Source organism: Amphibalanus amphitrite, unplaced genomic scaffold (assembly GCF_019059575.1).
Source record: "Amphibalanus amphitrite isolate SeventyFive unplaced genomic scaffold, NRLGWU_Aamphi_draft 000165F_arrow, whole genome shotgun sequence".
In the NCBI taxonomy this organism is placed as follows: domain Eukaryota; kingdom Metazoa; phylum Arthropoda; class Thecostraca; order Balanomorpha; family Balanidae; genus Amphibalanus; species Amphibalanus amphitrite.
Window position 1 is genome coordinate 794139 of NW_024881660.1, and position 25163 is coordinate 819301.

The 25163-nt window shown below is 54.3% G+C and overlaps 1 protein-coding gene across 1 annotated transcript in view; it reads left to right on the forward strand.

Annotated features, from left to right (window-relative positions):
- Window positions 1-25163, forward strand: part of LOC122383499 (ankyrin-3-like) — a 247678-nt gene that overhangs the window by 168710 nt on the left and 53805 nt on the right. Inside the window, exons 37-40 of the mRNA XM_043370002.1 lie at window positions 11289-11343; window positions 14901-15251; window positions 19051-19164; window positions 22319-22399. Coding sequence (XP_043225937.1) covers window positions 11289-11343; window positions 14901-15251; window positions 19051-19164; window positions 22319-22399 — 601 coding nt within the window. The remainder of the gene's footprint in view (window positions 1-11288; window positions 11344-14900; window positions 15252-19050; window positions 19165-22318; window positions 22400-25163) is intronic.

Below are 25163 nucleotides of genomic sequence, written 5' to 3' on the forward strand. Positions count from 1 at the left end.
ACTCAAACTTTGACACGCTGCGCTAAAATCGCTCCCGTTCGCACGGCGGCGAGCGGACGCATGTTTGTTTCTCACCGAACCGGCCTGTCGCCCGGATCAATTTCAAGGTCTGTAATGTCATTCATCAGTGCCTGTCGCCCCGAGTGAGCGCAGTTCCCGGCGGTTTGTCCCGATGTGACCGGGGACCGTGACAGGCCGGCCGCCCGTGGCCCGCCGAACGCTGCACGGCTGCTACCCTCGGTGACGTCACGGTGATGACGTCACTGGGGTGGCGGGGCGTGTTGCCGGGCGTTGCACCTCGGTACCTATGGCCAGGTAATGGCGGACGAAGGGGCCAGCCGGCGCCAGTAGACGTTTACGACTTCTAGGAACGGTGCAACCGACGCCGCCCGGTCCGGGCCGCGGCCGGTGCAGGCATGGCAGGCGAAACAGGCGAGGCACATGGAAATGGATTGGGGAGTTCTGGAAATGCTGCGAAAAGGATCACTGAGCTAGAGAATGGGTACATTGGAGCGCAACTTATAAGCATTGTCAGTAGTTTCAGGGTTATTGTGACTTATGGGCCTGCAATATCTGTGGCGTCACTTAGCAGGCATTTGTTCACAACTTGGATTGTCAACTTCGCATGGCTGAGCTCAACTGAGCTCATTTCTCGAGGAACGTTTCAAGGAGCTGAATGCTCCTCAATTCGACTAGTTTCCGGTAAATCAAATCCCGGTTACGATCTGTCTGTCGTTTACGGTCCGTCGTCAGTCGGTCGTTCTGGGCATTAACGGCCCGTATCGGCGGTCTGGCTCCAGCGACTGGAGAGGATCCGACCCCGCCTGTTGGTGACCTCTGACCCCGGACCGGTGACCTCTGACCCCAGCCCGCTGACCTCTGCGGCGGCGCCGGGCTGTCCCGGCCTCCGCCCCGCCGTCTGACCCGCCCTGGGGCGGCGGCACCCGGTCGATTGGACTCGATGAACGGGCCCCGCGGCGTTGGCGGGACACACCCCGTCTGAGTCTGAGACTGACCGGCAGCGGTCGGGATGGCGGGAGGTCTGGTTGTCTGAAAAGGCGCTGTGCCGGGATGAGATGTTCCTAAGTTATTGGGTTCGTTTTCATCACCTGTTGATCCGTGATGGGTTGTCTGGCTGCTCGGCCTGAACAGGCTGCTTGCGGTAGGGCGTGGTCCTTGTGTCTATGGGGACAGGGGCTGTTTGTTGACCAGCCTGGCTGGGCTATCTGACCTGTTACTTCAGCAAGACAGCGAGTTCTTCACTATGTTCCTTGATAACCAGCACCAGTGCGGTATGACAAAACACCACAGTGGCCCATTCCCGCGGTCCGGGGCGTGGCTGGTAGACCTCGCCGGCACGGTGCCTGTGGTGAGCTGCGGGCTCTTACCGTCCACCCCGCGGCACAGAAGGCGGGGTAAACCCAGCCATACGGCGTATCGCAGTTCGAAGGTGACCCTCCGCGGTCAGGCAGGAGAGTGCGGAGAAAGGCTGTGAAAGCCAGCGGACCTCGCGTGGGGCGCGCGAATATGGAAACTGGGAACGGCTCCCAGCCCGTGATTACCTTGTTTGGCGGGGCTAATTAGCTGGGTGGGGACTGTAGGGTGGATCCCTTCAACTGTCTGGATCCTCATTTCAGCCCACCAAGTAGCTTTTTCATCCTTCTCGGGCTTTTCGTTCAAGTAGCTCGTTTCTTCTGAGCAGCTCGTTTTTCATCCGTCTGGGTTATTTGTGTCAGCCCTGGCCTTAATTGATCCCACTCCAGTCTTTTCTCTGGTCTGTCATCTCTCCTTTCCCACTCATCAGATCACGCCCTCTTCTCCGCGTCCCGGTGTTATCTCTGATCTTTCCGCTCCTCTCATCGCCGCGCCTCTCTCCTTTCATCCTCGCCTCCTCTCACCGCCAGTGCTGGTCATGCAGATTGCAGAGCGGCGCCAGCTCACCACATCACAACTGCGCACCGGACTGCTGCGCCAACCGGGCAGACCCACGTCACTACCGCGCATCCTCCCCCTCCTCCCCTCTCTCCTTCCTCCCTCCCTCTCTCCGCCCTTCAGCCGGTCAACTCGTTCGACGCAAAATCCACCTCCCGAGTGGGCCCCGAGTCGGGTCTGCACAGACCGGCCGCCGGCCTGCCCGCCTGTCCGTCTGTTTCTGTCTGTGTCTGTCCAAACTGTCTGTCCGCCGCTGCTGGCGGGATGCAGACAGACAGCGGACAGCGGGAGTTGTGCAGCGGACAGCGGGAGCGGCCTGCAGCGGACAGAACGGCCGGGGCAGAGAGGGAGCGGGGGCGGGCGGAAAACTGGCCGCTCCGGCAGCCAAACCTGTCGTGCTGGCCGGGCCGCGGTGGCCTCCGAGCTGACGGGCCATATGGCCGACGGTGCTGTGACTGGGTCCGTGGTTCAGCAGCCCCTGTCTGTCAGTGGGCAGCCCTCTGCGCGTGTGCAGCTCGCAGCGAGTCCCCACAGTACGGCCCGCAGCTCCACAGTGAGCCCTCAGCGCCGGGCGGGGCTGCGCGCGGCGCGGATACCGCGGAGTGTGGGCGTCTCACTGAGCTGTGGTCGAGCTGCCGCGGAAACTGGTCGGACAGGTTCCGTGTGGCGCGGTCGGTCTGGTGCTGTTTGTCGCAGTGGCTGCGCTGCGTGGGGTGACCGAGAGACTACGCCCACTAACGAGACTACGAACCGATAGACTGCAACGCCGGGGGAGTAAAGACAAAAAAAAAATCGCCTGCGTGGTCCGGGACCGAGGCGGCGGATTTGGTCAGAGACGGCCTTTTTATAGCCGAGGTCTGGCTCCGTTTCCAGATTAGGGTTTGTTGTGCTGGGTGCAGCTGCCGGTCAGTCGTCGGCTGCTGACGGGACAGTGAACAGTGAACAGACTGAGCAGCAGGGAGCTCTGTGCCATATGGTGGCTTAGTGAGCTGTGATTTTACCACTGCGGTCGAGTGGTAGCCATCGTCCACCGGTTCGGACGTGACGCTGCGCGGTGACAGAGTGACACCTGCGTGACGTTATATAACGCGTGATCATACCGTGACGTGACGTCCGGTGACGTGACGCGCTGTGACGTCACAGTCAGCTGTTGGTGCTGCTCGGCGTCGCTCCGGTCCCGTGCAGACTAGGTGCTGCAGTGTGTGGTCCGGTCAGCCGTCTGTTGGGTCGGTTCGTGCCGATATCCTGGCGCCAGGCCGCCCACCACAGTGCTGAGGACACAGCTCTGAGAACCGGACCGGCGCCGGCCCTGACAGCGCCACCACCCCGACCCCGCCCTCCCCGACCAGCCGCCTAGCCCAGACGGCGCCGGCGGGGGGTGTGCGCTGTATCAGCTCTGGGACAGTGGGACAGTGACCTGTGTGGGAGTGCGCAGCTTACGGCGCCGTCACGTCCCACCTCGCCCCGCCCCGGCCCGCCCTGGTGTGCCGCCGTGCACACAGGTCGTGATAAGGAGTCGCGCTGTGTGTGCCGCTGCCTTACCGGAGGTCGGAGCTCGGCGGGCAGTGGGGCCTGAGCGCCGAGCGTGGGTGGTGCTGTGCCGACGAGGTGGCTGAGGTGGCTGAGGTAGTGCTGAGGTGGCCGAGGGAGTGTGCTGAGGTGGCCGAGGGAGTGTGCAGAATTGTGCAGAGTTGACGGTGAAGACATGCTGTGCATGTGAGGCACAGTGATTGACGACGGACGGCAGTGAGGGTGCGGTGGGTCGAAGCGGATTGTGTTGACATTGACGTTAGGACCAGCGTCTCGCGGAGCTCGCAGGCCCCATACCTGAGTGGATGTTTACGACAGGATCGAGTGATGACGGAATGGACCTAGGGCTGTCGGATAGTGACGGAAGATCGCGGTGATAAACTGCCGAGTTTATAATGCAGCATGCCGGCCGACCTGCGGACCAGCGATGCGGCCCGACCTTGATTGAGCTGCAGCGCTATTCGTCAGGACGTGGATGATGCGGCGAGGCCGGTCGGCTCTGGTCTGACGTGTCCACCTGTTTGACGCAAATAATCTGTCCGACCTGAGCGGCGGACACACTGACACACACCTCACAGAGTCACCGAGCCGTGTGGGCCGCGCTCTGTGTCCGCGGATTTACACTCGGCTCCAGCCGCTAAGTCCTGAGCCGCTCGGTGAGGCGCACCTCACACCGGATGTGCGGAGCTGCGCCGGGAGACCGGAATTCGACAGTACGCGTGAACACCCCCTGGTGCGTTACGAAATTCCGAAAGGTGTGAACAGGGACCAGTGACAGACTGCGAGCTCTTTGGTGTGGTGAGGAGCTGCGAGAAGGGTGCGTGGAACTGGAGGAGTGAGGTGAAGCTAGACATGATGGCTCTTGCAAGTGCCTGCGGCTGAACTGTTGTCGGGCTCGAATGGTGAGAACAGCTGCGAAGGCCCAGTGTTGTGTGCGTAGGGTCGGACTCGGGTGTGCGAGGTGCTACGAGTGGAAGTGATCGCGTTGGTGCCGATGCGGTGGTGATCCGTGGGACGTTGACGTAATGTTGGTGCTGGGAGTGGTGGTGGCGCTGGTCGCCGGAGTGGTGACGGCCTTCCTCTGGTGCTGTCGGGACCGGTACTACAAGGTTAGTGTCAGTAGGTCTACGTCAGGTCACCAGGTCTTTTGGTTAGGTCTACTTGGTACTGGCGGGAGACGACAGCGTGAAACGACAGAGCTCCGAGTTCCCACGTCATTGTCACGCCACTTGTGGTTGATGATGCTGGTCTCTATCAATGCATCCTAACAAACTTCATCCCAACCCGACCACGCCATGTGTCTTGGCGCGAGGGACTCGTGATTCATCGCACCAATCTCATGGCCACAGTGATAGATAGGCCACTTGCTTCCTTTGGGGAGTAAGGCATTCTGCCACATCTCCTTTCTTCTTACCTGGTTTTCAGCTACACACGTGTATCCATGACGTTTGCGTTATTAGAATTGTTTAATACTTATTGTCTTTTATGACTCCTGTTCACTCCACGCTACTGGAACTATTTGAGAAGCAGTGGCCGTAGTGTGGAATGTCAGCATGCAAATACCGTGAGCACGACCGGATGCTGGGTATCGTGAGCGTCGCCCGATTTTCCGGATCTGGACACGAGGGAGCCTCTTCGTCAAACGGAGACTGGAGCGCAAATGTAATTAACATTCACAGCTTACAACAAACCAAACGTTGCATGTGGCCGCTTGGTCCGACGATTTTTTGCGAGAAACCGGTTACAACTAGACACTAGTTTACCTGCAAAGGACATCCGTTCTGCCGTTTTCCTCAAACAATGCACATTGCGGTGCCGTAAAACGCACTTTATGGAGTCGCAAAGGCCAACCTACCCGGATAAGCTTAATCGTTTCAGGGGTTCTGATGAAATATTGGAACGTCTCTCCAAATCCGCGCACTATCATTCGGCGGGTCCTTCGATGCCGGCGCTGCGCATTCCATTGGGTTTCCGTCAGCGGCTTCCAGTAGCTCTGCGGCGCTCTGATGTCAGCGCTGGCAGTCAGCGCACCTGATCTCTGCTGCTGCTGATGTCAGCGGCGGGCCGCTGGGCTGCAGCCGACCGGTTCCCGCTGCGGGTCGGACGGACGCGCCGGTCCGGACCCCGCCGGCCGGCCTGGTCGCTCAGGTGGACGGGCGTGGCAGGGAGGCCGCTGAGGCCGGTCTGGTCGCTGCGTGCCGCCTCTGGAGAGGCTGTGAGTCGGACATTCCTGCGGGCCAGCAGCGGGTCTGACTGGCAGTGCTGGGAGGTGGCGATCGGCCCGCTGGTGTTGGCACACCCTGGTGATTGGTGCCAGTGATGCGCGTAATGAGGGGGGCAGGGTCCGCGGTGGGCTCCAGCCGGCAGTACGCAGGTGCCAATGGCACAGCGGTGGCTGGCATTCTTGGATGTCGCTCATGCCACATTGCACTAATGCGCTCATCATTTTCCGCACGATCATTCCGATGGGCTTCGTTTTATGCAGTGGCTCAACAAATATTTAGGTTAATCAGAAGCTGTTTATGATTTGATCCTCTTGAAAACATTCGACCCTCGTGTCCTTTTAAATAGTTTCGTCATCACAGCTCAGTCCGCCCAGCTGCCGCTCTCGGGTTGCCATGTTTTGCGGGGGCTGCACGGTGTCAGTGCCGCCGTCAGCAGGTCTCCGGGGTCAGGGCGGGAGGCCGGTCCAGCCAGCCATCTCCTCTGACCGTCCCGTCAGCAGCGGTGTCAGCTGGAGAACGTCCGGCGGTCACTGCGGTCAGACGCAAACAGCGTGACTGGCGCGCCGGCTGTCCTGGCAACCGCTCTGCACTGCCAGCCCTGCAGCCGCCCCCGCCGCCACTGAGCCTCTACATCCCTACATCAGCCAGCCATCCCCACAGCCGCCTCCGCCGCCACTGAGCCTCTACAGCCGCCGTCTGATGATGGTGCTTCCGCTGCTGCTGACGTCCATTTCGTTGCACCGTCATTGCGATTGCAGCTGTCGACTGTCGCGCTGCTCGAGGTGGGGGAGGATGCGCCCTCGCCGTCCGTTACGGCTGAAGACGTTCGTGACGCGTGAATGCACCGGAGGGGGGCTGCCACCGGAAGGCGGTGTTTGTCGGGCTGTTTGTCTCGGCCATGTCGTCAGGGGTTCTGCCAACGCCTTCCAGGTGAAACAGAAAGGAAGGAGAGTGGTATACCCTGGGCCGAATTCATAATCTGCCCAGGATGGTTTACTGATGTTTTCGGCATGATTTCGGCACAAATGGACATAAGCGTTGACGTGCCTGTTCATTAAAGAGTTCTTACTTTTCCAAAGTCATTTATGTCGACGAAATCTATTAATCACCTCATTTATCATGTCTCGCAGTTACGTAACCTCAAACATCCGAGTGACCTCACAGGTCACGGGTCACGGGTCGTCGCTCCCTTGGCCCACCGCGCCGCCGCCCCATGGGAAACCATGGAGCCTGCGGCTTCCCGGCTGCTTTATCTGCCCGTTTCCTTTCCATCACGTGCCTACCTTCGTCTGCAACTGCTTGGCGATAGCACGCCTCGGCTCCTCTCTTTACACATTCGACAAACGCAGACAGATTGGTGACGTTGTGTGGCAGTCTGTTAATGGCTCGCCGTGGTGCGTGGCTTGCGTTTTGTCACTCCAGTGCAGATGAAAGTCGATCTAGCTGGCCTGTGTCGACAGGCAGCGCATGCCTGCCGACCAAGTATGTCTGTGTTCTCTGCCGCCGTCTGGATCACATTTCACCAGATCATCTGAATCACGGAGACCGCGGACTGTCAGCCTCATTAGCGGCAGAATCGTCTTTGGACGAGTCTATTTTTTAAGTTTTTATTTTGTTTGGTCTAGCGAATGAAGTTTTGCAATGATTTTGATTGCCATGTCTTTGGTAGACAGATTTGCAGCGAAGCGGAACGAAACCTTGAACTTTTCTGAAGTGGAGAAGATGGGTCTTGATGAGGTTGAACTGGTGTTGAAAGGGGCTTAGACGCTGGGGGAGGCGGCAGGACCTGGACTGGCTCTGAACCAGGCCTGACAACAGGGGCTCTGAGCGGGGAGCCTGCACTGATTAGAGATCGACAACAGAGGCCCAGCCGGGGGACCGCACTGATCTGGGACATCTGCTGATCGTTCCGATGTGATGATGTCAGTGGTTGATGGCGGGGCGGTGGTGGTGGTTGGTACGGTCGCCGGGTTGAGGCACTGGGTGGCATTGGTGCCTGTTGATCAGCCGCAGCGGCTGGTATGAGTCGGAACGGGGCCGTACCGGGTGGCGAGAGGCCTCCTTTGGGGCTAACCCCACCCCGCAGGAGGGGGACGGAATGCTCGGTTGAGGCATGGTCCTTATTTTCGGGGATATCAGTGCTGAGGAAGGTGACAATCGATCGAATGAAGTTGAGATATTGGTTGCACTTTATGCCGAGACACGAAGACTGCACTGTAGCTCTCAAACCCGTAGCGCTTTGTTCAAGGCCACGATCAATATCAACACAGCATGGCACAGTGTAACGTAAACAATAGCATTACGTGTCGTCCGGGCGGAAAACCGACTCATTGGAATCAGGCATGACTCCATTCCATTCCTCACCATAATCCTGGCTTCGTCAAGCGTTCAGACGCAATGCATGTTAGACGTTGGAGTGTTCTTTTGTTCTGCTCTCATCGCGGATTTCTGCCCTCTTCTCGACGATAGTTATGCGTTATGCACGTCTCCGTCGCAGCTGGTTATCGTGCTGGTCGTTTGGGTGATTTGTCTGCTCGCTACTGGAACACTCGTTCGGCTGTGGTACTGGCTGTGTCGGCTGCTGACTGCCGATGAATGATGTCCTTCCTTTCCGCTGCTGACGGCCGCAGCCAGGGTCTGGGGAGAATTTTGTGGCCTGCCCGTCAGGCTCTGACTCGTGTTTACTGGCGCACTTGAGACGAGGTTGACGTCAGCCCCAGAGGCTCGTCTTGGGGTGAACCAGGCAAAAAGAGGCCCGCAGTGGGAAAGGGAGACGTAATATATACTGTAGGTGTAGGGGACCTTACCATCGGAATCGGATATAGGTTTATGAATGAGACTTATTGGACAAAAAGTGCATTCTCGAATCGTTTGCATCTTAACGTCATGTTATCGGAAACTGCACATTATCCCCTAGCACCCGACTCAGGCAGATCTTATATAAGCCTTATGTAACTGTTGCTAGTGGTGTACAATGTCTTGAACTTCGCCACTGAGCTCATTCAAATGCGGCATAGCTCTGGACCGCAAGTCTGCAACGTTGGCCGCGCGTAGTGTTCAGGCAAATTAGCCCGCTTGTGGCGAAGTTTTTGGCAAGGGCAGTTGGCTGGATGGAGCGACTCCGGAAGATCGGTGTGTCCCAGACCACCTGCCGCTGTGTTTTAGCTGTGAGCACCTGGCGTTTGATGGGGCGGCCAACGTAAACAGATGACCCGGCCGGGGCGGCGGCGGCGGGCTCAGTTCGCGGTGGTCCCGGCCGCCAGGCGGCCGAAATTTATTGATCGCGCCCCGAACACCATTTGTCGTGGATATTGCACAGCCTAAATGCAGCTTTATCTCTCGGAAGACGACAAAGTGCTGCCCAGGCGTTACGTTAACGTGGGCAAAACTGGCGCGTACGGACGGAGCTGTCGACCATTGAAAATGAATTGATAATCAATGTCAAATCCGGGCATAGAGAGCTATGATGGCAACCTTAGCTTGGATCATCAACCTCTTTTGCCCTGCACTTTTCAAAAGGGGTGGCGAGTGCCGTACGTCGGGCTGTCCCGTTCAACATGTCCGTCTTGAACTTGTCTCCTTGTGTAACGAGTTGTGACTTGTGGGGAGGTAAGGACAGCTTTCACCAAAGTATCTTGGAAAAGCTAGACGTCGCCTTTCTATGCCAATACCACCACGGGACGAGAGGCAGAGAAACCGATGACGCGTCTTCGTCGCTCACACGATGTGCAAAGGCGCCCATCAGCAGGGTCTTGCGCTGTTCCCTTATCAATGCCTCCCTTCAATGTCTGCAACAACAACATATCTATTGTCGGCCGGCCCAACACTCACCCCATGGTGGGGTCCATGCATAGCCGCGCCGGTTTGCCGCGGCGCGCTGCCACGCCCACCGCGCCGGCCGGCGCCGCCATGTTGTGCCGCCGCGCCCACGCAACCGGCGTCGGCTCAGCTGACTGCGCCGCTCAAGGCCACCGTTTGGCGGCGCCACCGTCGCGCCGGTCGTCGGTCGGCGTCCGGCGCCGTGACCGTGAACTGGGCAGCCGGCGCCCGGCAGGACCGGTCCGCGAGGGGGCGGGGCACTCCGGTCCGCCGGTACCGGCACATGTGGGGTAGGTCCGCGCGGGGACTGAGAGAAACGCTTTTCTAGCCATCTGCGATTGTTTTGAGAAGATTGATGAAGACATCTGGCATGCGAAGAGCATCGAGGTTCGTCAAGTCGTTTCTTTTTCTGGCTGAGGAGTCATGTACTATGCGTCTCGCAGTCATATGTTCTGCGTTGTTTATTTATGTATCCGGCTTGCTTCGTTTACATGCGGCTGCGATCTTTGAGATCGTTCTGCAACCTTCTGCACTCCTATTTGACACCTTCGATGTTGATCTTGACACAGTCGCCCGCGATATGCTAATACACGTCCGCCGTACGACTTCAGTCGGGAGCAATTGTGCGTCTCCTATATTTAGCCACTGATGGTGACAACCTGCACGGACGCCTCAGATGGTCTGGGCGTCCTGCATTTATAGTGCGGTTGCGAAATGTACTGGCGGCGGGGCTGGGTGAGTTGCGTCACTCCCATCCGTTCCGGTTGGCGCCCTCGTGATCAATCATCCCTTAGCTGACGGAAAACTGGTAATTAGCATTTAGCGGTGGGCCGTTTATCATCTATATATCTCCGCGGAGGGAAGGTGTCGGCGCAGTGGGGTGGAATACGCTGTCGGACGCCGGGGCAACTACCAGAAACAGGAGGAAATATTGGAGAACTTGCGTTTGTTATTTTGGGGACTTTATGGTTGAAGACTGAAGTCAGTAGATAAAGTTTATGTATACTCCCCATTGAAAGTGCATCCTAGCTGAATGGCTTTTTGAATCGAGCTTGCTGATTGCTTTTCGTGGAGATGATGACAAAACGGTGTTCAGAGAAGTGCGGATGTGTCTCCCTGGTGTCCTGGCTGGTAGGGGCAAAGGCCTGGGTTATTCGTCTAGTGATCGCAGGTTCGCAGCAGTCCATTGTGGCTGTTTGTTTTGGATTTGGCCGCTCGTGTGAGGCGGTTGGGCTGCAAAAATAGGATGTACGCCAGACGGGCCCCGATCCAGGGCTACTGGCACCACCGAGCACGCCTTGTGTCGGAATGTTTGCAGCACTTCGCGCGGCAGCACGCGAGTGCAGATGTTGTGGGCGATAAGACGGCGGCTGGTCGGGTTTTGGCGTCGGCGGACCGGTCCTCTCGGGGCACCTGTTGTACGCCGGGCTTGGTCAACGGCTGTGGAACGACGGCTACGGGGAGGCACCGCGAAATACGCGGTGTCTGTTTTGGTGTGACATGCCAGAGGTGCTGCGAAGTGGATCTTTTGCGAAGGGCATCATTCCCTAGGATCATTATGAAGTCGCATAGAAGAATAATGACATGCAGCTTATTGTTTTTATCTTGTGAAAGACTCGTCTATGTAACCATGAAACCGTCTACCCAAAGCACGCTTGCTGTGTTTAATGTTCATGACCGTTATCATCTTTCGTGCGTTTGTATACTACGTCGCTAATGTATCGTGAGGTTATGTGGAGCAGTTCTTGGCAGCTGGCTGACGATGTCTGTTTCTGTTTTCAGGAGGCAGAAAGTGTTGAAGATGTACGAGTATCAGAAGTTGGCAAAACCGAGCCTGGTAAGTTGAGGAGAAACGAACAACATGTCGCGATTCCCCTTCTCAATTCGTCTCAACCAAGCGAACGAGCAGGAATTTGTTCCTTGCCGTCTAGGAGTATCTACGGTTGAGCGTCGCCGTCGTCCAATCCTCCATCTATGCCTTCCCTTCACGGTCGCCTCTGTCGGGTCCTCTGACCGCCCTCGTCATCACGTCGTGCACCGCCTGGCCCGTCTTCTCTCACACCCCCTCCCGGCCCCTCCCCGTGTTCTGCAGCCGGCTGTGTTTATTATTGGTTGGGCGAGATGGGGTGGTCCCCGGCAGACGGGTGGGAGCCCCCGTGGTCCTCTGTGAGTGTCTGGGAGTCTCGGTGGTCATTAGCGAATTTCTTTAGCCCGTGGTGGTTTTCAGTGAATGTCTGGGAGTCTTGGTGATCTTTTCTGAGTGTCCGGGAATCTCGGTGATCCTCTGTAATATCCAATGTAATGTCCGGGTGTCTCGGTGGTCCTCTGTGAATGTCTCGGAGTCTCGTTGGTCCTCTGTGAATGTCAGGGAGTCTCGGGGGTCCCAGGGATGGGGAGCCTTGGTGGTCCTCTGTGAATGTCCGGGATCCTCGGTGGTCTTCTGTGATTGTCTTGAAGACACGGTGGTCTCGGGGTTGTTTGGGAGTGGCTGAGGCCCTAGATGGCATCAGCAGCCATTACCGGGGGTGATCTCGAGAGATCTCGAGGGTGGTCCCGTTCACTTTAGGAATGAGAGACGTTCGCCCGTTACCACCCATTGCACACTAAAGTCTGGGATTTTCACACTAGAAATGCGTTATTGGAAACGCCACCGCACCCGAACCAGGAAACCTGTGAACACCACGCCCTCATTGAGCTGAATGTCCCAGGACTTGATCTCATCCCGCCCTGAGAATCTGCCCACAACGACGGCACTCTGCTCTGAGAGTTCTTCCATTGGACCGTCACTAGGCTGGTCATCGATTCTGTGAGATGACAGACGTTCGGACCAGTGCGAGGCGGTGATGCAAATGTCGGGACCACCGGGGGGATTCCGATAGAATGAGGATGGCGAAGGGCAGTGATAGATAGATCTGTCACTCTGCGGGTTTTCTAATTTGGCATCCTGTCTGCCAAAGCCATGGTCTCAGCGGGCTAGGGCTTGGTGCGATGCGATATAACTCTAAAAGTAGCTCCAGTTTCGATCGGTTTGGGTACCTGTTAAGCTCCGCCTGACCCTCCTATTCCTATTGCCACGCCCGTGTCGTATCCGTACCATTTCGGAGTTGCCATGTAACGCCATGTATGTTGCACTGTTGTGACGGCGTTACTGGCTCGTTATGACCTGCTGCGCTGTGCGCTGTACAGTGTGCACGCTGGCCCGTCACCCGTCACGCCGTCTGTTCGCACTGTCCCGTCACGCTGTCCTGTCCCGTCACCCGTCACGGTGACCCGTCATGCAGTCACATGGGGCAGTTCGTTCCGGTGTGGGCGCACTGCCAGCCGTATTGGGGCGGTGTGGGTACGCAGGTCCACCCCTGCATTCCCTCCCCACTGGAAAGCTATATCGAGCTCAATGTCCATATTGCACGGCAAGCTCCCCGAGGTCACTGCCCCATAACTCTGTCCACGGAGTTGATAGGGGAACGGGGTCGGTTCGCGCCGGAACCACGCCCCTTGCACTGATCGTTATCTGTATGGACCGAGGGATTGTTCTGGGAACTGCGCCTGTGCACTGCCAATCAGAGCGATATCGCTAAACACGAGGGGACACTGAGCGTGGACTCGTGACAGTACCACAGGGGAGCGGGGCTCACTGGAACCGGTATCCTGCTGTGCGGCGGTACGATCAAAGACTGTCGGACGGTGCCCCTGTATGGGTGGAGGGGGTGGAGCGGGGCCACTCTTATCACTGCCGCAGCGCTCTGCCATGTTGCACTGAACACGGGTACCGGCTGGGTAAACAGTGTGTTCGCCGTCCGGCGGACAGGGCAGGTGCAGCCAGGGATAACGGGAGGATACGTGAGGAGAGGGGACTGTGTGATGAAGCCCAACGGAGCTCAGCTGGTGACAGTCAAAACGCGGAACATAATTTAAAAATTAAATTCATTCACCATTTTAGGCAAACATCAGTCTGCAAGGCTTAGTAAAAACAAAATGTGTGGCGTTTGCAGTCCTGATCTCGCCCATCGTACTTCTACTCGCAATTATAAATCAACCTCGGTTGTACTCTAAAAGAGTCATTTGTGAACGCAGGCGTCAGCTGGCGACTGTGCAGTGTGCGTTGTTGTGACAGCTGGACGGCAGTTGTGCGGCAGTTGGCAGCGTTGGCAGTGGCAGGCGGCAGTTGCGTGCCGCCGCTGGGCGACTGTTTGCTCGCTCTGTCCAACGGTTATTTCGACCACGCCGTCCTAGAACGGGCTATCTGCGAGGTTGTTTCAAGTTGCATTGTAAATTTGCCGTTAGTTTCCGGATTACTGGTCTATTTGTTCCCGAGAAGCCTTCTGGTACATTAATCGAGTCCAACTAAAGGTTCTCTGGTACGAGTCCAATCTAAGGTGACCGCCACAGCTGACCCGGTGACGAAAATAGCTGGCAGCCCGACCGACCAAATTAAAACGCCGCTCTCATTGCATTTATTTTAAACAAGGTTTGGTGAAGCGCCAATAATAGGCGCCTGGAGTAATCGCGCTAACTACCTGGCTGACGTTTTATTAACGCTTTATGTTTAAAGTTGTACACGCATACGGATGAAGTACTATTGCAGAAGCTCGCTGGCTGTGTTGTGAAGCCTGCCTTTGGTCGCTATTATTAGCTGTCGACACGCGGCCACCGTCGGCTCCAGTTCCTATGTGCGGGTGCGTGGTTCCCATTTCCCCGGCCACTGGCTATAATTTGGGGGTGTTGAACGCCCGGTATTGATTGTGGTGTGGCTTTCCCGCGCGATCGACGGAAAATTGGCGGGAACGGAGGACACTGACCCCTGGAACGCCAGGTGCATGGAAGGGGGGGGGGGCGACTACTTATTCCGGGAAGACATTCCGAGCCAAGGAAATCAATAGGAGAAAGGGGAATTGACAACGGGGTCGGTTGTGAGCACTCACCTACCTACCATGTGCCTGTGTTTGTGTTTTTCCCCATCACTCCTGAGCATTGGCTATGTGCTGATGATTTTTCAGTTCCGTGTTTATGTTTATCATGAAAATATTGTCATCTCGAGTTACTGCTGTGTCCGTTAGTTAGCTTTGCTGCCTCAAGCGCTGCAGGCCCGCCATGTAAAAACAAGTGGCCGTCAACATCCTTGACGCCTTTTGGATGTGCTGTGTCTGTTCTCTTCAGACGTTTGTAACCCACATATTTTCAGCATACCAGGAGATGAGCAACTTCAGTGACCTGACCCCTCAGTGATCTCAGCAGAACCAGTGACCCCTCAGTGACCTCTTCTGACCCCTCGGTGACCTCCAGCTGGTCCGATGACCCCTCCCAGTCATCATGCCGCCCAGTGACGCCTCAGTGGTCAACAGGTCAGTGACCTCTCTGTGACCTGCAGCTGACCTCTCGGTGACCCTCCCTCAGTCATCACGCCGCCCGGTGACGCCGACGAGCGGAAGTACGCCGCCGAGGAGAAGACGGTCTCCTCTGCCCCGGAGCCGGTGCCGGAGCCGGTGCCGGCGGCGCCGCGGCCCAGCCGGCCCGTGGCACCCATCGCGCCCAAGGACGGCCCGGCCACCGGCCAGGTCACCGTCACCGACCTGGCCAGTCCCGTCGAGCAGGAGCGGGAGATCGCGCCCGTCAAACTCGAACACCCCGAGGTGGCTGAGCGGGAGGAGAAGCGGCGCTCCATGGTGCTCAGGGAGCTCGGAGACGCGCTGGCTGAGGTGGAGCGAACGCAGCCTCCTCTAGAGCGGCCCGGCAGGGAACCGACAGGTACGGTACTGAGTACAGGTACACAGTACAGTGTACAGAGAGAGGGGGACACAGCCGCCGCTGGAGCGGCCCGGCAGGGAACCGACAGGTACGGTAAACGGTCACTGGTATATCCAGGGTACTGGTACAGGGAACCGACAGGTACGATATTGTTTCTGGATGGACAGGGAAACCTGAGCGTGCTTAGGGCTGTTGGAGGACGCAAAAATATGTAGAACCAGCCCGAAAAGACAAGAGTTGCAGAAAGGTGGGATAAGGTGGGGCGAGGCGTAGTGGGGGTTACACGAACAACTTCGCTATACTCGTACTATAACGTGGAGTGCATAGTTGAGACATTTACACACTGGCACCATCATAATCCCATCCTTCACTTGAAAAAAGTCAACAGAACACCCTTCTTGCAATGCCTGTATGAAGACAGACTGCAACAACGCACCTGCTGTAGTTTAACCGTGCTGCATTTTGTGATCTAGACTTGTTTTACCTCCTACTTGTTGATAAACCGCATGAATGGTGCTGAGTTATGCAGTGTTACGCCTAAATTTTTGGACCTTCTAGTCAAGGCTGTGTTCCATAGCAGCAGAAATCCATTCGGTGTTCAGTCACTCGTAATAAGCAGACGAAACGTCAGAACAGGTGTTTGCGATATCCTGTCTGGCTATGAGGTAGTGAAACTGCATTTTCTAGAAATGCTATTATTTATAGAAACATGCACAGTTTTAACTTTGAAGCCAACAAAAATGCAGAAGAATGCTGTAAGAATGCGATAGGAATGTTAAACGTCGAGGAATGCTCATAGAGGGGGCGATGAGTAGTGCTGATTCGCCTCTGTTAGCGGAGTCCACTGTACATTGGTGCGTGCCACTGAAATCACGAGGAAATCGCGTGCAGTAGCTAATCGTCTTTCGTTCTAAGTCAGACCAGACTGGAATTCGTTAGCGGCATTTTGGCTGTCTGCCATCGCTATGCTTTGATATTTTTCTAGTCAAAATTGCATTGCTAGATGACTGTGGTTTAATTGCGCATATTTCCACACCGAGACAGCATCACCTGACCACAGAACATGACTAAATTCCAGTGAACATTCCCCGCCGCTGTACATATACCCCTGTTTAAATCGGGCCGGTCTCGGGGCCACGCGCCGTGCTGTGGGTACGTGTCGGCGCATTAAACCCCTCTCTGTGAGCCCTGCCCTCCCTGCCTCGGACGGCAGACGTGAGATTCTCCACATACCTACCCCTGGCACCTCGGCACGCTCGGAGTCGGTATAAAACACGGAGGGGAGGGCTGGGCGGCGGCTCTGGAGGGATTGTGGACTGGATACAGGGTCTTACCGGCGCCGAATTCGGTGATCGAGCGGGAGATACGGTGACAAATTGAGTTCATTGGTTATGAATCTGGTGCTGCAAAGGGTCTAAGCGCAATGTAACGTCTTCCGTGATAATGCAGGAGAAAAGGCTGTGCTGGACCGTACAAAATTAAACTCACAATATTGTGAATGACTCCTTGAGTCACCATCAAATAATATTTGTTTTAGCCAAAGTCCGAAGTAGGGCGCAGCACACATTTTAATGTTTCGCTCGTAGCGGGGCATGAGTCATACGCACATACACGCACCCAGCTGTGCACCCGCATATCCCCTCCCCCCCCCCCCCACACGCACATACTACACAGTACACACCAGTATAACGCCTTTTGGGGCGACTAACGGAGCGAGCGAGAGGGTGAGCCTTGCACGTTCGAAATTTCGACGGGGTACCTCCAGCTGACTTGTGCACGGCACCCTACTAACCGGTCTCTAGCGATGTGCCAAATTTGAGCACAATCGGCCCAGCCGTTCTCGAGATCTGGAAGCGGCACCCTGCACGTGCGCACGTGCAAAATGGGTCCCAACTGACTTTTGCACGGCACCCTACTAACCGGTCCCTAACCATGTGCCAAATTTGAGCGCCATCGGTCCAGCCGTTCTCGAGATCTGGAATCGACCCCTGCACGTGCGCACGTGCAGCAGCACCCCAATTCTGGCACATGGATATGCATTGCCTAGTGGGTGCCTACCTACATGCCAACTTTCAGCGCAATCGGCCAAGTAGTTACCGAGATATTGCAACAATTACAAAAGTGACACCTCTTCGTTTTGCACGTGGCACGTGCATAAGGGGTCGCCCACATGCATCAGGAATAGTCCAATACTTGGTAGAAGGAATGAAGCTACCCTACAAAAATTACCGCGTGTAAATCGGTCAAGTGGTTGCTGAGATATAAGCGTCGTAGAATCGTGACCACGGCCGGCCGGCCGGCCGGCCGCTCATACTCAGAAATTTCCGTTAATCTAAGGAAAGACTACGCTCGCTTCGCTCGCTCCGTAATTACACACATACACCGTGCACATGTGTACTTACATTCACTAGCCCTGAATGGGCCATCGACTGTTAGCCTGTTAGTCTAGGAGGGCGGGGACGGAGGGAGAGAGAGTCTGTTAGTTTGATGAGGAGGACCTCTGTGAGTCTGGGAGGGCGGGGAGAAGGGACGGGGGCGTACCGTTGTAGGCCTGGTAGGGCGGGGCCACCAGACTGTAAGTGGGCCCTCCAAACACGCCCGTTCCACACCAGGTCTGTGGGTCACCCGCCGTTGACCCAGCCGTCAGCGCCCCTGGCTGTGAGCCGCCCGTGTGAAGGCGGCCTCGCTGCCTGTTCAAACGCACTGCGATAGCAGCACGGATGTTCGCGCACGGCCGCTGCTCCAATCCTGGACGGGGGTGTTGTCCCGGTGCCAATAGATTAACGCCTGCTGGGTGGCGCCCCAACCGCCGGGCGCTTTGATGCGGGAGTTGATTCATATGCGTGTGCGCTCTGCGCAAATGAAAAGCGTTGTAATGTCTTATGTTTATCCTTTACGCTATATGATTGGTTAGCAGTTGCGTGTTGTTGCAGTTGCTTTTGGTTAATTGTTGTCTTCTCCAGTGTAGTTCCGTGTTTTGTTGGCATGACTTTTTTCGTTTTGTATTACTTGTTGCTTGCTTACGTTGCCTGTTATTTGCGACAATATTACCCTCCTTCGTTCTATTTGCTCAAGCCGCTAGGAAGAGCCCTGATACCCGGGTATTACATGTGTTTATGAATAGGATGTAATCGATCTCGCTGCCGGCTAAGCTGGCGTCAGTAATTTGATTGCCAATCTGAGCTGGTGAGCCGATTTGGCGGATTTGCCGGTAGTCTGTGTCCTAATATAGGCCCCAGTGATGCGATTACATGCGTTCAGTTAGGACGTGCAGAACGGAACGGATTTACAGGATCTGCATGCTATTTGTTTCGTTGTATGTTGCGCTCATTGTCAAGTCCGCTGTTATTTATGTTGTTGATACTTGGTTCTGCTTCTTGATTTTGCTTTATCGGATTCCTGCTTTTTTGTTGTTGCATTGTGTTTTACCGTGACTAACTGACCTTTCGTTTTGGCTTGTCTTTTGTTCGCTATGATAGATGCGTTGTCTGCGTGCCAGTGCGACATGCTGTTCTCTGCTGACCAGCTATTGGCGCAATGTGTTCGACGTTCGTCTCAATCACATTTTGCAGGTTCAGCACTGTCCTGCGGCTTTTTCAGGTGTTTCCAGCCCGGGAGAACCCCGCAGGCCCACCGTTCCCATACCAATGACCGCGACCCCCCGTCAGTCACCTCCTCAGTGGCTGTGACCGCTCAGCGACCCCCTCCCCCCTAGTGACTGAGCGCCCCCCCAGTGACTGTGACCGCTCCCTGAGTCCCAGGACTGTCGGACTGACCTCCCCGTGTCCCCCTGTTTCAGACGAGCCTGTTGTCGAGGAGCCGGTCATGGTCTCAGAAAAGAAGGGTCTCAAGTCACCGGTCACGCCCGCAATGAGTGTCCCCACGGCTGCCGTGCGCACCCACACCGCCCCCGGTATGTACCCATTTGGCACCCACACCGCACCCGGTATGTAACCATTCAGCACCCACACCGCACATACACCGCACCCACACCGCACCCGGTATGTACCCATTATACACCCACACCGCACCCGATATTACCCATTTGGCGCCTCAGCCGCATCCGATGTGTCCCGCGTTAAAGGGACCCTCCCACCTTAACATTAGTTTTGAGTTGAGATAGCCAAGTTTGCGGCCAGGCTCAGAAACCACCATTTATCCTGGTCGCAACCCCCGCAGCTTTATGGTGTTCAAGAAATTTCTTCCCTTTACTTGCAGGGTGGGACCAGCGTGGTCCCTATCTCTTAACCATTACGGGAATCTGATGACGTCATCAGGCTTTCGAACGTCCGTTAAATGTTTGACTAAAACGTTTTGTAGCACGCGGTGGTATATGCTGCTTTGCGCGCAACAAATGCCGCACTTTCAAATAAAGTCGCTAGGATCAGCGGAGATCCCAAAAAGTAAACAAAAGTAAAAGTCTAATATCTTGAAAACCGGTGAATATTTTTCGATGAAATTTGGTAGATATTCGTTTTTGCTCTTTCTGAACCGAGTGACATCACTTTCATGCCAATTCATTAACTTTTTTGAAGGTGGGAGGGTCCCTTTAATGCGCGAGGGTACGATGAGGCACCCCAGCACATATTTACACGTTATTTGGATATACCTTCACCAACCCCTAACCCGTGCTATTGCACGTCATGTGCACTGTCGCACTCGCGCCCTCCCCTCTCCATATTCCCTTTATTCACTTCTAAAACAAAGCCATCCCCTAGAAGACTCCCGTGTCTCCTGTGTGTGTGGAACGTGTGTGTCTCCAGTACATAACGCTGCCCAGTGCCCATATAAGCTACACAGATAAGCTATAAGCTACACACACCCTCAAACACAGATGTTGAAGTGGTGTAGGTACAGGGTGTCCAGAAAAAAAAGATACTACGGAAATTAAGTCGCATTCATTAACGCACGTGCCGATTTTTTCCCAACTTCATGTGCTTATACTTTATAGTGCAAGATTTGGCAAAACTCATGAGCACTGTAATGCGTCGTTGGGAAGTTGTCTGTCTGCCCTCTGAGGTGGTCAACATGACCATCAGTCACCTGCAGACCGTGCTAGTGCTGGAGCTGATCCGCCGGAAGGCCGCTCACATTGAGTATCTGCTTTGAGGAGCTGCCGCGACTAACCAAGGGGTTTACATGCCATGTGGCACCTGCTGTCTGTTTTGCCATATTTTTGCGAATACAAGCATGTGCCATTTTAAAATGTGCGGTGTTTATTTTCGGAATTACAGCAAAAAATAATAGTATCTGTTTTTTTTTCTGGACACCCTGTACGTGCGCTGGTCACCGGTGTCGGTATTCTGTACCGTTCTGTGGAGCTGATTGAAACTGTGTGCGGACTGTGCGCGGCAAGGTGTCCCTCCGTGAGGTCAGGTGTCCCGCTGTGTAGAGTCTAATCAGCGTGGTCGGTGCATAGACGTCTTCGTCTGGGGATTGTGTTAAAAAAAACGACACATTAAAGGCCGCCGTCCACTGTGCGGAACGCGTGCGGTCCGTACGGAATTTAACACAGAACCCTATGGGCGCATCCGGTCCGTACGGAAATCGTGTGCGCTCCGTCCGGACCGCATCCGAACGGCAATCAGCTGTTGATTTTCCGTCAGCTCTCCGCATGCGTTTCGGATGCGGTTGCTACGGAGACGGAAGAGTGATGTCCGACGCGTTGAACTTTTCCGCGGAAAACGCATCCGGAACGTCCGGAACAGACGTTGTTTGGGGCCGTATCGGAGTCAAACATTGTGAATTGTACGAAGAATTGGAACTCGATCATCATGAAGTAAGTAAAAATTATTTCCTTAGAATGGCAAGAGTATTCGCTGCTGGTTACTTGCAATATTTTATTTGGTAATAAGTGATAGGAATGTAAACATTTATTAGCTTTCCGCATCCGGACCGTATCCGGACCGCATCCGGACCGGATGCGGCCAGCGTGCGGCGACATTCCGGACGGACTCCGGACGGAATTCCGTCGCAGTGGACGGCGGCCTTTACTCTCCTCTTCGGACATTCCAGTGTGCATTCACTAATGATGGTGCACAGTCTTTTCTTTAGTTGGCTCCGCTTATTTTCTATTCTTGTTGTCATACATTTTTCAAATTTCTTTGCTTTTGGACACTTGCTATATTTTTATGCGATATTTTTGTCATATTTTGTCCCAGAAGGCCAGAAGGAATTACTTTACCCGGATATTTGCCCATGTTTTGAAGTATAGCGAGAACTTGTCCCCAATAAAGTTAAAATGCTCGGTAATAGACATATTCGTCTCTCGTTGCACCGTGCTGGTCCATTTCACACGGCTCACAGGCAGTTTTTCACCGGTGGGAAGTGAGGCCATTACACCGAATTACCGTCATCATAACGCGGCGGCTCGGAACTTTGCACAACTCGTTCTGTGAATGTGATTCCAACCGTGTGGACATTGTGAATAATGCCGCCGCTTGTTGTCGGTTTACACGGCTGTTTGTGGTGTTTTTCACCATCGGTTTCACGGTGTCTGTGGGGCAGTGACTGCCTCAGCTATTCGGTCTTCTATGTGTGCCTCGGTGTTAAATCACCTCTCCTACCACATAAATATCGGGTGATTGGTACTTGGTTTCTATGACACTTTCCAATACTTGTATGACCTTATCCACATGTAAACCTAGCACAGGTGGTGGGCTTGTAACTACATCCGCCAGATCGTTTAGTTCACCCGCTGTCACCATTCCAATCGGTTGCTGTACCCTGATGCTTAAGGCACCATTCCCAGCTACTCTACCGTTCGTACTTATATGAGTTCAGTGGCCGGGAGAGCAATCGACAGATGGGGCTAATTACAAATAGTTTTGCGTTGCTGCCTTCCCGGTGATTTTCAACATCTGAATATTCCAAAGAACTGAAACAATACGGCATTTTTATGTTGATTGTTCTGTTGAAAATAATATATTTCCTATCTGGAAGTTAGTTGTTCATCTTATCTCGCGCCTCTTCTTGTCGATTGTTTCTCTCCCTCCCTGGCTTCTCTCCCCCGCCTCTCTCTGTCCCGCTGTCTCCCCCATCACTCTAACTACTGTCCCCCCGCACAGGTGTCTCTGAGGCCCCGCGTGAGCTGCCCCGCGCCCCCACTCCCCCCTCCACCCCCACGGAGCTGGAGCCGCCGCAGCCAGGTACGACCCCCCCCCCCTCCGCGGCCCCACCTTACCCCCTGAGGCCACCGGTCACGTGACCGATCCTTCCCCAGTTGCTGTGTATACGGGCGGATGGAGCTTGGACTGCAATGGTAGCCGGAGGTGCGGCTGAATGTAAAACGGCTGGCGGTGATTGTTTTGTCATACAATTCATAAATTTGCTGACATCTTTTTGCCGAAAAAGAAATGGTCAAGTGTTTAGATAAGCAAATCTATCAAAATTAATGTACGCACTACTGGATAATCATCTCTGTATTTTAAATCGTTTCGAAATTCCAGCTAGATGCAAATGGCGAAATCAAAAACTATCACATAATCACTATCAAATCACTGTCAAATAAATGACCTCAATCTTTTGAGCCAGCCGTCTTCTATTCGTCTCACCTCCGGTTTGCGTGTTCCCTTCTTCAGGCTTGGTGTTCCCTTCCTTCTTTACTCGATGGCATGACTGTTGGGTGTTCCCTGTTTGGTATGTTTGTCGGTGTCCGGCGAGGGCATGCTTCTGTATTTCCGGTATATTCAGAGGGATGTGTGTCGTGTCGACTGGCCTGTGTGTGCTGTTTTATTCGGACGTCAGCTCCCCAGCCGCCTGGGAGCTATCTTCTTCATGTTTGGAATGTTTGTCTAAGAGGTATTTGGTGTTAAATCGATGTCTGTTTTGTGTTTGTGGTAGGTAGGCGTATGCCAAGGATCAGTGTTGGGTTGTATTTTTGTTACGGAGCGAGCGAAGCGAGCGTAGTCTTTCCTTAGATTAACGGAAATTTCTGAGTATGAGCGGCCGGCCGGCCGGCCGGCCGTGGTCACGCTTTTGCGAGGCTTATATCTCAGCAACCACTTGACCGATTTACACGCGGTAATTTTTGTAGGGTAGCTTCATTCCTTCTACCAAGTATTGGACTGTTCCCGATGCATGTGGGTGACCCCTTATGCACGTGCCACGTGCAAAACGAAGAGGTGTCACTTTTGTAATTGTTGCAATATCTCGGTAACTACTTGGCCGATTGCGCTGAAAGTTGGCATGTAGGTAGGCACCCACTAGGCACTGCATATCCATGTGCCAGAGTTGGGGTGCTGCTGCACGTGCGCACGTGCAGGGGTCGATTCCAGATCTCGAGAACGGCTGGACCGATGGCGCTCAAATTTGGCACATGGTTAGGGACCGGTTAGTAGGGTGCCGTGCAAAAGTCAGTTGGGACCCATTTTGCACGTGCGCACGTGCAGGGTGCCGCTTCCAGATCTCGAGAACGGCTGGGCCGATTGTGCTCAAATTTGGCACATCGCTAGAGACCGATTAGTAGGGTGCCGTGCACAAGTCAGCTGGAGGTACCCCCTCGAAATTTCGCACGTGCGAGGCTCACCCTCTCGCTCGCTCCGTTAGTCGCCCCAAAAGGCGTTATACTGGTTGATAAATGTCTTAGTCGAGGCTTGTGTCTGTGCATATGGCAGTTGGGTTCATACTTGCTTTGATGTTGGATAAGTTCTGTGATCTCAATTGATCATATCTGGCTGAATGATAATTATGTCGTATGATTGACATAGTTCGTATTCCTAATGTTCGTGATGGTCTGGTTAACTTGTGGGAATGTACTGGGTGGATATTGCATCAATAAGATTTGTGAGAGTAAGAAAATAATAATAGCATTCTTGTTAGATAGAAATTCGTTGCCGTCTCGGTCAGTTCAAGTTTGTCTTATTTTTCTCACGGTAGTAGCCGTTTCACCTACTGTAGGTACCACCTATTAATTGTTAATATAGGCATTCGTGCTGTATACTAGACAGTAGATAGCTAGCTGTTGGTCTAATATTTATAATGTATCTAGTGTAGTTTGTCTTAGTTATGTATAGAAGTGGCTCCTTAGCCAAGCTGGCTGACCTGTTCTAACTAAATGTTGCTATTTTACGGCAGTGCCATCGTTGTACGATTTTTTATTATATGTCTGTACTGTGTCTGTTTGATTGTTCTGTTCGATGTTTCTTTGGACGGTTCCTTCCTTTACTCTCTACCAAAACCACTCGATTAACAGCTTCTTTATGCTATTTGTCGGCTGTTTTAACCCTCGCCGGCCGAGGGGGGGGGCGGGTGCCGCCCCCCCCATAGGGTTTTTTTCGCGATAGCTCCGAACACGCAGGCGATAGAGAGCTGAAACTTGGCATACCTGACCTTTGATTCAAGCCGCATCTTTTGACACCAACCGCATTTTTGGGTCAGGTCAGGTCACTGACCTATGACGTCATAAGTGAACCTCTGCACGGTCTTCAGATGTCGCAACTTCGCAACGCCCTCACTGCCAGAGGAGATGTCACAGGGAAATGAAACTTGCAGGATCTAGTATCCATTATGAGTCCCACAACTTGTATATCTCGGATTTTTCCTAAAGGTCATATGAGGTCAGGTCATTTTCGTGACCTCACCATTATAAGTCAATGGGGAAAAATGAAAACTGCTATTCTGGCGCCGGGAACGATCTCCAACTATCTCAAGCACACAGAATCGTGATTTGATGCACTCCTTGCAAGGTAAGATGCGTCACTTTTGCAATGTTGACCTTGCGTGACGTCATGTATGACGTCATCAAGGTCAAATTAGTTTTTCGTCAATAACTCTTGATCAAATTGAGCTAGCGAGTCGGGGAAGGCACCAATGGACTTAGGAAGGCCTGCCGAATCGAATGATATGCGACATGACCTCTTTCGACCAACTTCGTGACCTGGGGGTGCTGACCTGACCTTGACCTGAGGTCAA